The sequence below is a fragment of the Phyllostomus discolor genome, chromosome 5 (genome assembly GCF_004126475.2).
Source record: "Phyllostomus discolor isolate MPI-MPIP mPhyDis1 chromosome 5, mPhyDis1.pri.v3, whole genome shotgun sequence".
In the NCBI taxonomy this organism is placed as follows: domain Eukaryota; kingdom Metazoa; phylum Chordata; class Mammalia; order Chiroptera; family Phyllostomidae; genus Phyllostomus; species Phyllostomus discolor.
In genome coordinates this window covers 165,525,298-165,537,534 of record NC_040907.2, presented here as the reverse complement: position 1 = coordinate 165,537,534, position 12,237 = coordinate 165,525,298, and the positions used below count along the sequence as shown (strand labels likewise).

The following is a 12,237-nucleotide window of genomic DNA, read 5'->3' as shown; positions in this document are numbered from 1 at the left end:
CTGCTCAGGGGGGTTCTAATTTAGTGCAAAAGTACAGATTGCAAGAACAAAGGTCAGTTTTTTTACCATGTTGCAAGAAACAGGTGACTTCCAGGAGGTGGTTTCATCTACATAAGGTGACAGTTTCTAAAAATGAAGACGGGGAAATAAATTGGACATTGGGGAAGGGTGGCGGTTTTTGTCTATGTCCCGACACGAAGGGCGGCGGCCACCTTTCTGCGGGGCCCAGAGGCTGAAACCGGCCCCGACGCAGGCTCTGTGTCCACGCTGCCGGGTCTCTGACGGCAGGCCACAGTGCCACGCTTTAGCGACACACCCCAAAGGTCAAGGCGAGGAAAGCAGCTCAGCTGGTGTGCATCTCGCGAGAGACGGTGCAGCCTTCCTGAGTTCGTGGCATCCTAGAACCTCCCTCTGGTGAAGAACAGCATGAAGCGCTTGTAGCCGCGAATCAGCCTGGTCTGCACCAGCTTGAAAGCGATGCACACGATCTCCATCCCGACGATGATGTAGAGCGAGAAGAACAGGAAGAAGTGCGGATGCTGCAGCGCGATGTCGCCGAACCCGATGGTGGTCAGCGTGACGAAGCAGAAGTAGAAGGCGTCCTCGAAGTCCAGGTGCTCCTCCCAGGCGGGCAGGACGGCGGCCGCGCAGGCGATGTAGGCGAAAACGATGAGGGCGATGAGGGGCAGGGGCACGTCCAGTTTCTCCACCTGCCGGCCCACCTGGTCCAGGTTGCTGATGACGGAGAAGGAGAGGGCCCCCGACGCCAGCTCGGGGCAGGAGGTGCTCCGCTCCACGGCCCGCGGGGGCGGGGGCAGCGTGTTCCGTTTCTCCCGGGCGAGGAGCCTCTCCAGCAGCTCCACGTTGCTGCTGCTTGAGGCCGAGGGACACCTGGGGCTGGGGTCCTGGGGCTCTGGGGCGTCGATGATGATCCTGGGGACCGTCTGGCCCGCGGGCTTGGCGGCCCGCCTTCTCCTGGAAGGCAGTCGGGAGCACCATGTGGGAAGGCGAGGGCAGAGGAATGGGAGCTTTCGGAGCCGGTTGTAAGCCGTGGACAGGAGGGTTGCCAGGATGTCGCCTGTGTCCGTGAGGACCAGGACCATCAGGGGGATGCCGAAGAGGGCGTAGAGCATGCACACGTACTTGCCGAGCCTGGTGACCGGGAAGATGTGGCTGTAACCTGAGAAAGAGGACACAGTTGGGGGTTGCCATCTGCCCCTCCCCCTCCCCAAGAAGCTTTAACGAGATCTCCTGCCGTTTCCCCTCCTTGGCATAGCATTTGATACAATGCGCTGGCAAATATTCATCTTGAAACGTTTATCCCCCTGCCTAACAGGAGGCCTGCTTTGGTGGGGGGTGGTAGGGGCAGTGGGGGGGATACCCAGCTTCTCTTTAGGGTTTGGAGCAACTCATGTCCAAAGGTCGTTGACCCCAAATGTCCTTGGCAGGGGACAAGCACATGTTTGGGAGTGAGCCACCGCCTTTCACTCTGCCGTGGCCATCTCTGAGTGTCCGCGTGAGGGAGAGCCAGCGCCCTTAGGAGAACAGCGTGAGCGCAGGTGAGAGGGTGCCGACGGCTTGGCAATCTTGCCCGCCGCCTCCCTCATCCTCCAGAAGCCGCCTTTGTCCTCCCGGGGATGCCCGGGCCTCTCGATTTGTTTCTACGTAACAGGCAATTATCATGTGCCAACCATGTTACGGCAGAGCGCCCAGCATTCGGGAAAGTAGGAGGCTGGAAAGTGAACCAAATACAATGGCCACCCTCAGAGCCTCTTGGGGTGTAGTGGACCAGACAAACATGCTCACCAACAATGGGGAAGTAGTTAGGATCCCCGCATCTAGAATCTTGCCAGCCTGGGTTCAAATCCCAGCTCCGCCATTTCCCAGCAAGTTACTTGACTACTCACATCTCCGGGTTTCTTATCTGTAACATGGGGATGACGGTCCCTGCTTTGTCTGTTGACTAGCAGGAAGGACTGCATGGGACCAGAGCCCGACACGTAGAGGGTGACTGATGGATGCCGGTGTCCTTACCCTCAGGAGCAAACTCGTGCTGCCCACTGGGCACTCCGGGGGGCTGGTGTCAGCCAACCCTCACAGGTCAGTGCTGTTATCACCATTCGTAGGTGAGGAAGCCGAGGTTCGGAGCCACGAAGCAACCTGGCCAGGGCTGCCTGCCCGCTCCCAAGCCAGGGCTCACTGTCCAACTGGGTCGGGAGCACCGAGGGGGTGTAAACCTCCCCCCAGGGAGTACAGGTCATCCAAGCAAAGGGGCGGGTAGGCTGAGGCTGCCCTGCTCTCCAGGAGCCCCTCCTTCTACCCCCATTACTCGCACCCTCGTCTCCTCCGCTGTGGGGCCGGAGCAGGGGCCGTCACACTCCACAGCGCAGGCCGTCAGATCTTCTGAATGGGTGCGCTCAGAGACTTCACAGAGGGAAAGCTTTTGCATTTAATTTTTGATGTTACGAAGGATGATTCATACAGAAAACTCAGCCCAACTATTTAAATGGACTGGAAGGTGAGTGCTAGGCCGGCTGGGCCCCAGCTCCTCCAGGGCTGCAGCGCCTGTGGCGAACCCTGGGGCTCTGCCCTCCGGGAACGGGATGATGCGCAGGTGGCCACCTCACCAGGGTTCGGGACGAAGGAAGGCAGTGGCCCTCAGTGGGTCTCATCAGTTCTCGCCCGTCCCAGGGCACACCATGCCACCCCGGCTGGTGGCAGAGGTGCCGTGTGACGGCAGGGCAGTTAACGCTGTGTGTGTGGTCATATTGTGCATGCATACTGGGCGCCAACTGCATGTGCCGGGGCCGCCGTGGTGAGGAACGTAAATGTGAGGCCCGACCCCACCGAGATTCTGGTTTAGTGGGAGTCGGGTAGGAGTCACACTCCGCTCAGCGAGTACGGAATCACAGATGGTGCTCGAGGACAGGACGTAAAAGACCAGACTGTTGGGTGAGCGAGTACAGCAAAGGCACCCGGCCCGGATTTCACATTTATTGAGCACCAACTATATGCCTGGCTCCTGTGCACAGACAGAGGTCGTGCTCTCTGGGAGCTCCTACTGGAGAAGGAGGGTTGGTCTTGAGCTCAGCTCTCCTCCATCCCAGCAAGATGCAGTGGGGACACAACAGGTGCATGCACCGGGGCCAGGAGTGGGGACCGCATTGGCTAAACCTCCCATTGGCATCCCAGGTTTGTGCCACCGGCAGGACCTGCTGTGAGTGTACCAAGAGTTTCCATCACCTCTTTTCCCCTCCCCTGCTCCCTGAAGGTCTCCAGCAGCTCACTGGCTCCCTCCCCTCAGGGACAGGAGATTGCAGAAGTGGCTCAGGACAGCCTCTCATCCAGGCTTCGGCGACAGCCCAGAACCACCGAAGAGACCGTGGTGGAGGCAGGATCTAAAGAAGAGGGCGGACAGGGGACTGAGGTGCATCATGGATAGAATGGCCAGCTGCCCAGTCCACTCAGGACTGAAGTGTTTTCCAGAATGCAGTTCTTCTGGTGCTAAAGCCAGGGAAGTATCGCACAAAAGAGGCAGCTGACTGGCCATGGAGGAGGGTGGGGAGAGGCCCCCTGGAGCAGGGAGGAGGGGCGAGGAGGGAGCTGAGCCACCCCATTGGGCCAGGAGCTCAGAGGCCCAGCCCTGGGTGTCAGCGAAGATCCCCGTGCCTGTGCCCCAGCACATCATGAGCCCATTGAGCCACTGGCCTTTAAGGATGTCAATAGCAGCCACAAGGGCCCCAAAACGGAGGCCACTCTGTCTCCCAGACAGGGCATAAGCCCCCAGTTCTCATGCTCCCCTAGGAAAGTCAGGAGACACACTCCCCAGTAGACATCCTCAGCCTCCAGTGTGGGGACCCAGGGTCAGACTGTTTCGTTTCTTTGTTTTCTAAGGAAAGAAGGTGGGCTTAGCAAATTGTAAATGAACTCTCTGTGGCTCCACTTAGCACCTTTCTTCTGGGATTTACAGAGTAAACTGCCATTTGGAGTCAAAATTGCTTGCATAGCAAAACCCCTGCTGCCGGCAACCACCATTATTGCTGCACTTCATGGACAAGGAACAGGGAAGTCAGGTGACCTGCCCAGGGACCCGCAACCCACAGCGAACAAGGGTGTATACCCCTCCCCCCCGAAGACCACCCCCGCAGTGCACGTGCCTAACCCAGTGCTCCCCTCGGCAGAGGTGGGCTTAGCAAACTGTAAATGACGTCTCTGTGGCTGCCTTCGGGTGGGTTACGCTTACGATCCAGAATGTACGCCACATCGCAGACGATGCATTAAGGAGGCAAGTGTCCGAGAGCACCCAGCCCCAGCGAAGGGGCTGTGTTAGCTAGCCCAGTTCCTGAATGCTGAAATGCATAGTGGCAAATCATGCCATTTCTTATAATGCATTTGTACATTCCTCTGTGATCAGTCCACTCCACTTAGGCTGCGAGGATTGAATCGCCCACGCACTTAACTTTCTCATCCAAGGGGGCGGGCCCATCTGGAAATGACCAGGGATTGACCCACCTCACACCTGCCAGGTGTCCTTTCCCAGCATCCAGGCCAGGTGCATTTCAGGCGACCCAGAGACACAGGGCAGGAAGCGGTGACGCCAGCATGACCTCTGAACCCTGTTATTGATTGCAGGCAGTGCAGAACCTCCCCCACCATCCTCATCCAGCTGTGATTACTGGACGGCCTGATGTCCTCCTAATGGACTTGGGCCGTGGGTAGTAGCATCGCCTTCTCGGGATCGGAACCAAACTAATGCGTTTCCGTTAGATGAGTGGTTTGCAGCTGGGCTCCCATCAGCACCACCTGCGGGGTCCTGTGAAAGGCTGGTGCCCGGGCTGCCCCTGGAGATCCTGGCTGGAGTGGCAGGGGGTAGGGTCTGGGTGGGGGAGCTAGTGGAAGACATCCCAGCACCTCACACACCAGCGTGTGTCCGAATCACCTGGAGAACCTGTTCAAACACACACCCCAGGGCCCCACGTCCATAGTTTCCAACCCAGAAGGCCTAGGATAGGGCCTGGGAATGAGCTCGAACTTCTAACCCGTTCTCGGGCAATGCACCAGCTCCTGGTCCGGGGCCCACTCTTCACTAACCATTGCACTAGCTCAGTGGGCCTCAGTGAGGGCTGTTGGGCCCCCCCAAAGACATTTGTCAATGCCAGAGACATTTTTTGGCTGTAGCGACTGGTGGGTACAGGGGGGAAAAGTGAGGGCATCTGGTGGATATGGGCCAGGGAAGCAAGGAATCGGCGAGTCTGAGATGCCAGCAGTGCCGAGGCTTAGAAACGCTACTTCGGATCAAGCGCCGGAAGTACTTGAGGAAAAGCAGATGCTAAACCCCATCCTCTCAGCCCCCTTGCTCAGCTCCCCACAACTGCCATTCCCTCAAGGGATCCCTTGGAGCTGGAGGTTCCCCGAAAAGGCCAGCTGTGCCCAGCCCCTGCCCCACGGGCAGTGGCTGCCCTGCCGGAGTCGCAGCCCCCTGCTGAGTGGGACAGGGGAGGCGTCCGGCTCAGAGGGCTGCCGCGAGGAATGAATAAGGGAATGCACATACAGCGTGTTGATGCCACGCCTGGCCCTGGTGAGTGCTCAGTAGTGTCGCTATTCCTGTTACTCTCTCTGCCCACGACCCTGGCAGGAGCCGCGGCGTTCAGGAGAATGGGACCAGTGCTGAAACAAACCACCTGGGGGTGCTGGTCGCCCTGAAATCCGCCTCCCCACCCTGCCCCTCGCTGGGTGCCTGAGTGCTGAGTGTCTTTCCTGGGAGGCACCCCTGGGAGGCACCCCTGGAAGGCCTCTGCCTCCATGTCCTCAACCATCACCTCCATCCCCAGGTCCAGCGTCCTTACCACCATCCCCCAAGGCCACGGAGCCCACCCACCCAAGCTAGAGACCTTGGCCTCCCCCTCCTCCTCACCCTCGCATCCACCCCCTGCGGACTTTCCTTCAAGTCCTCCTTCAGCCCACCCCTCTTCCCACCCTCATGACCACTGTCCTAGATCAGGCCACTGTCACCATCTGTGGCAGAAACCTCCGTCCTGGTCTCCCTGCTGCTAGCCTCACCCTCCCTGGTCTGCCTCCGTGCTGCAGCTGGGATGGTCTTGCTAGAATGCTCAGCTACCATGCCCTCACCTTGCTCAAAACCCTCTGGACAGAGCCCCCACTGTCCTGGCCTTGAACCCAACCACCTCAGCACAGGGGCAGGGCCTTCCCCGGTCCCAGCCTCCCCTCTCTCACCTGTCTTCATGCCTGACTTCGCCTTGCTACAGTGCCCCTGGGTTTCTGTGCTTTGGGGCCTTTGCCCATGCTGCTCTCCCAGCCTGGAGTGCCCTCTTCACGCCCCACCTTCCCCCCGAGGTGACTCCCGCTCCCCCTCTCGGACTCCTCCTGGCTGTGATCCCCTCCAGGGGGCCTTTACCACGTGCTCCCCACTGACATCCTGCCCCCTGGGCCTTCCCCGCCCTGGGGCAGCCGCCCCAGCTCTGCGCTCCCACCAAACCCTGAGTGCGTTGCATGCTGACCGGCGTGGTCGTCCCGAGTCCCTCTGTCTTGCCCGGGAGCCTGGACGGGCAGGCACTGTTGGCCAACGGGATTTTGTACAAGAGCACCCAGCCGAGGGCCCAGAAGGGGCTGCATTCTAGCCCACACCTTGCTCACTGCGGTCTACACCCAGGCATGGGCTGCACCCACCTGAAGGAAGGGGCCGTCTTTCCTAATTCCCACAAAGGCGCCTTATGGGCCAGGGGCAGGGGCCGCTGGGCCCCCAACCTGGGAACCTCGCCCACCCGCGCATAGCGGGCCTAGCACAGGGTAAGCCCTCCACACTGCGTGAACCGAACATCCCAGCATCCCCTCCCTGACCCTCTCCCCCAGGTCCTTCTGCCAGGCCCGACCCTGCCCTTGAACTCACCCACGGTGCTGATCACTGTGCAGCAGAAGAAGAGCGAGCTCAGGAAGGACCAGTCTGCGGCCCTGTGGAACCACTGGTGCTTCACCGTGGGCAGCAGCCTCCTGAGGTCCAGTTTCCTGTCTTCCATGACTCAAGAAAGAGATGACCAGCTGAGGCACAGGGCTCCGCTCTTTGAGACAGGCCCCACCCAGGTGCAGGGGGTCTCCCCCAAGGACCAGCGGGCCCCCGGCCTTGTGGCCCCATCAACACCAACACTTGGCTCTCGGAGCCCTGCTATTAAATGTCTCTGCAGACAGGTTCTGCTCCAGCACCCAAGGGAGAAGCCTGGCAGGGGTGGGGGAGGGGGTATTCAGCCTGACTCAGCCATGGGATCCCTGGGCGGCCTTAGCAGGCTTTCTGGACTTTCTGGGCCTCCGTTTCTTCCACCTTGCCAAGGGCCATAGAAACGAACTTCTGCCCTGTCTCTCTCACGGGGTTCTTGTAAACGGAAAGCAAAGGCTTTTATGCTGAGTTGCAAGCCGTTATGTGGCTGCAACCCGCACCCCCACTGGAGGTCGTTACACCCGGTGGGGGTTGGTGCTTATCCAGCGATCTGTGGGCACCAGCCGCCTGAGGACGCCTGGGACGCAGGGCAGAAGCAGGCTCGGGAGCCCTGGCTTTTCAGGTGCTTCTTCTGGCCCAGCAGCCAGTGGCTTTGGAGATCCTAGGAACCACCTGCCAGATGCTGGCATTGTGGTAAGAGGGTGTCACAGAGCAGGAAGTCACTACTCCTCTGAGTGGGCACCACCCGGGAATCCCGACACCTGCACGCTAGGCCCAGCTCTGACCCCGACTAGTCCCTACAGCTGAGGACAGGGAGCCTGCTTCTCAGCCTCAGTTTCCCCATTAGGGAGGCAGGATGACACAGTGGTGACAAGCTCTCACTCTGGAGTCCAAATGCCGGGGGTCGAATCCCTGGACCCATCTCCCAGTGTGCGACCTCGGGCATGCTACTGTTAGGCACCGCAGCTGCTTAATCTGTCCAAGGGGGACATTCCAGCCCTCCTCGGGGGTCCGTGCAAGGGTGAAGTGTGCGGACGGATAAAGAGCATTTGACTCGGGGCCTGCGCTCAGCCCGTACTAACTGGACATGTTAACCTGAACCGAAAATCTGTACAAAGTGGGGTTGGGCCCGCTCTGTGTTTCCATTCCGTTCCCAGAAGCACCCAGGGCACTTTTTAAAGGTTAGATTCCAACCCAGCCCCAGAGAGCATGATGCGGCCGGTTTGGGGGAGGCGCCTGGGAGTGTGCAATGGGGACAAGCTCCCTGGGTACTGCAGACATGGCCAGGTTTGGGAAGCCCTGAACTTGTTGACAGTCTGGACCCAGGGATGCCTCAGAGTGTCCGAGCAGCGGCAGCAATGGCCGCCTGGTCATCTCCCAGGCTGGCTGAGCAGGCGTGTGTTTGTCTGGGACAGGCACAGAGAGGGGTGGTGCGGGGGGGGGAGGGGGGCCCTCCATGGAGGGGAGATTCTGCCTCCCGTGACCAGCGCCTAGTCAGCCCCAGCCGAAAGGGCCTGCCTCTAGTAGAAACAAATGACTGAATACAAACGCAATCCGATGTGGACATATATTAAAGGGCCTTGTGCCTTCCAAGAGGCTTCGTGTGTATGATCTCATCTGCTCCCCACAGGGTCCGGTGATTGCGGGCCACCCTCCATCCAGCACACTAGGCCCAGAGAGGGCAACAGCTCTGCCTGGGACCACACAGCAAGCTGGGAGAGCAACAGAGACTAGAAGCAGGCCCCAAGGTCTTCTGACCGTCCCTGCCCCACCCCTAAGTTCAGTAACAGAAAATGCTGTTTGAAACATAAAGTGGGAGAGTAAGGGGGCATCCTGCTACCTTGGGGAGCAGGTCCGAGCCCCATTTGGACTGTTTCTTGAATTCTAATCCCTGTAAACTGAATCACGGGGTGAGGCAGGCACAGCTCTGAGGACCAGCCTCGGAACTCCTAGCCCCAGATTCCATCTCCTGCCAACCCACCCGCCCGCCCCAGGGCCTGCTGGTCTGTGTGGGGCTGGGAGCCGAGGCAAAGGGAAGGGAGCCGGCCTCTCCAAGCAGCTCCTGGGTGCTCAGTGCTTTTCCCCATTCTTCACAGCAACCCTCACAGGCCATTCTTCTCTCTATTCACAGAGGAGGAAACTGAGGCTCAGAGAGGAGGAGCCACTGGCCTCAGGTGGCCTAGGAATGGGGAGGCGACATGCAGAGGGCCCCCAGACCCAGCCTCCTGCAGGAGAGCCCTCAGCTCTCCGGGTCTGCCGGCACCCGTGGAGAAAAGGCCATCCCTGCCCAGGTGAGCCACCTACCAGTTTTGTTGCATTGCAAGAGGAAGCAGAGCTCCTCCAAGAACTTCTCCAACTCCCCGTCACCTGCCCCCAGGTCCTGGCCGCCCTCGATGGCTGAGAACAGCAGGGCCCCCACCAGTGCATAGGTCACCAGGGAGCAGAGAAAGCAGAGGCGCGGGAAGAGTTTCTCCAGGGCCTCTTGGTAGCACCTCCTGGCCTGGGACGACCCTGTAGCCTCCATCCTCCCAGGAGCTCACAGGATATGAAGTGTTGGTGGGAGAGGCAGGAGCACCCAGGCCCTGCCAAGAGGAGGAGAGGGAGGAGAGGGGGGAGAGGGGAGGGGGAGGGCCCTGGGATTGGTCAGGCTCTGAGCTAAGTGGATGGTGCAGGCACTTCCCCCAAGGACTCAGGAAGAAGCTGGTGCTCGTGTTCAGTTCATCTGAGTTACTCAGGCGGTGCCCTGCCCCCAGTGCCCCGAATTACTATCGATCCACCAAGCTGATGTGCGCCCAGCAGCCTGGCCAGCCCAGGAGCCGCCTGCTGTGCAGGGACTCTGGGAAGAGGAGGAGGGCGTGGTGGTTGCTTTGTGCCTTTCCCATCCCGAAGCTGCAGTTTGGGCTTCCAGATACCGAGTCTGACTTTCAGTTTTCAGTCAAGTGATTGTCCTTCCTGAGAGTGGTCTCTGGTACCCGGTCTCCCGGGCAGGTAGTGATAATAGGAACCAGTGTGGCCTAATTGTTGGCTCCAACTCTTCACGTCCCTGTAGCATACCCTCCCTCGTCTTGGCCTCACCGTGGGCAGAGCGGGCTCCCTTGTCCCTCAGTGTGGAGCCAGCCCACCCAGGTGGCTTGCCCCAGCCCATCGGGATGGTAGCAGACAGAACCTAAGTGCTCGTGCACTTGTGCTTGCTCCCCTGCGCCCTGCTTCCGCCACAAGCAAAACAGGCCCCGGGGGGCAGATGTGAAGATGTGTGGGCCCTCAGACCCCCTTTCAGGGAAGGGTTTTATGTGCAACTTTGAGGAGCGTGGTTTGTCACGGTCTCCAGCTGTTCGTGCTTTTTGGACTTGCCTCAGTTCCAAGCCCTCTTCTGGGGAAGCCCCTGATGGATGGCTGAGCAAGGTGACGGGGTGCTGTTCTGGTGCAGGGTGTTGGTAGCAGGGAGGTTGTGCACGGTGAGGGCAGCGGGGATAAGGGACCACTCTGTGCTTTGTGCTCAATTTTTCTGTGAATCAAAAGCTGCTCTTAAAATATCATCTATTTATTTAAAAAATAACTTACTGGATGGGTTTAGCTGAAGACTGGACCCACCAGAAGACAGACTTAATAAACTCAAGTACAGGCAATAATCCAGTCAAGATGAAAAGCCATAAATGTTATTTACCCTCTCACCAGAAAAAAAAGACATGAAACAATGTTAAAAAAAAGAAAGAAACTGCCCTGGCTGGTGTGGCTCAGTGGATTGAACACCAGACTGCGAAGCAGAGGGTCACCGGTTCAATTCCCAGTCACGGCCCATGCCTGGGTTGTCAGCCAGGTCCCCAGTGTGAGGCCAGTGAGAGGCAACCACACATTGATGTTTCTCTCCCTCTCTTTCTCCTTTCCTTCCTCTCTCTAAAAATAAGTACATAAAATCTTTAATTAAAAATAAATAAAGAAGCTGGACGTCAGGCAACAAAGGACAGTGATCTACAAGAAACGGGAAACCAAAGAGCGGACCCCTGGGGTTGCCCCAGCCCACCGCCTTCACGTGGTCCCCAGGCTGTGGCGGGGGGATGCGGGGTCACGGTGGGGCTGTGTGGGTTCTCTGCCTGGTGTGCACACAGGGCTGGGGATAGTGCCTGTTCTCACCAGTCAAACATAAAAAACTCATTTTTAAAAAGCCTAAAAACTCACAACTCCTGGGGCATTGGGTGGGGTACTCAGGAAGGTCTTCCCTTGATAGAAACAAGACGCTCCTGAGCACTGCTGAGTCACCTGACATCCGAAACCAATGACCTGACGGGGTCAAAGCATGTCCAGGTAACGGAACTGCATCCCCGAAAAAAGCTCAAGAAGATTTATAGGAATGTAAAAATATCCAGTACCCAAGAAAGTGACCGTCACAATCAAAGATTACCGGAAATGCAAAAAAAAAAAGCAGAAAAACATGATCTATAAGAGAAAAAGAATCAATCAATTGAATCCAGTTCAGATTAAACATAGATTTTAGAATGCATAGAAAGGCACGTTACAACAGTTATTATTGTATGTCATATATGCAAGAGTTAAATAGGAAAAAGTCAAGATATGGAAGATATTTTGAAAGAACCAAATAAAACTTCTAGAGATGGAAGCTACAAAATATAAGATGAAAAATACAATAAATAGTTAATCTTTCTGATTAACAGAAAGATAGTGCAGAAGAAAATATTAGTGAACCCAGAGACACAGCAATCGAAACTATCTATAAAATGAAATAGGAGTAAAAAAAAGTGGAGTCCCTAAAAGGAGGAGGAGACAAAAAAATATGTAAAGAAACAATAACTAAATATTTTCTAATCTCGATGAAGCTATAAATCCACAGATCTAAGAAGCTCAATGAACTCCAAGTGCAAAAAAAAAGCTAAGAAAACTACACTAAGGTGTTCAAAACCAGCAATAAAGGGGAAATCTCAAAAGCAGCCGGAGAAAAAAGACATGCTATGTGTATTGTTGCTGTAACAAACTACCACAAGCTTAGAGGCTCACTGGGTTGAACTAAAGGTGTAGGTGGGGCTGTGCTCCTTTCTGGAGGTTCACCGGGGAGGATCCATTGCCATGCCCTTTCCAGCTACTAGAGGCCTGCATGCTCCTGGGGTTACACACACTTCCTCCAACTCTAAAGCATCTCTCTGTGCCTTTCTTCCATAGTAACATCTTCCTCTGGCTGGCTCTTTTCTTCCTCCTTCTTCCACTTTTAAGGACACTTACAATTACATCGGGCCCACCCTGATGATCCAGCGTAATCTCAAATTGCCAAACTTAAT

The 12,237-nt window shown here is 57.1% G+C and overlaps 1 protein-coding gene across 1 annotated transcript; it reads right to left on the bottom strand.

Moving 5' to 3' along the window:
• Positions 1-398: 398 nt before the first annotated feature.
• On the bottom strand, positions 399-9,473 carry KCNK18 (potassium two pore domain channel subfamily K member 18). Its single transcript, XM_028511227.1, has 3 exons — positions 9,254-9,473; positions 6,908-7,036; positions 399-1,180 (listed from the first exon to the last, which is right to left on the bottom strand). Exons 1-3 carry the CDS (start codon positions 9,471-9,473, stop codon positions 399-401), a joined length of 1,131 nt encoding a protein of 376 aa, XP_028367028.1.
• Between the last annotated feature and the right edge of the window lie 2,764 nt (positions 9,474-12,237).

Coding starts and splice junctions, on each gene's coding strand:
- KCNK18 (XM_028511227.1), bottom strand. CDS start 9,473: ATGGAGGCTACAGGGTCGTCCCAGGCCAGGAGGTGCTACCAAGAGGCC. Junction 7,037..9,253: donor CTTGCAATGCAACAAAACTG/GTAGGTGGCTCA, acceptor CTCTTTCTTGAG/TCATGGAAGACAGGAAACTG. Junction 1,181..6,907: donor CACAGTGATCAGCACCGTGG/GTGAGTTCAAGG, acceptor CCTCTTTCTCAG/GTTACAGCCACATCTTCCCG.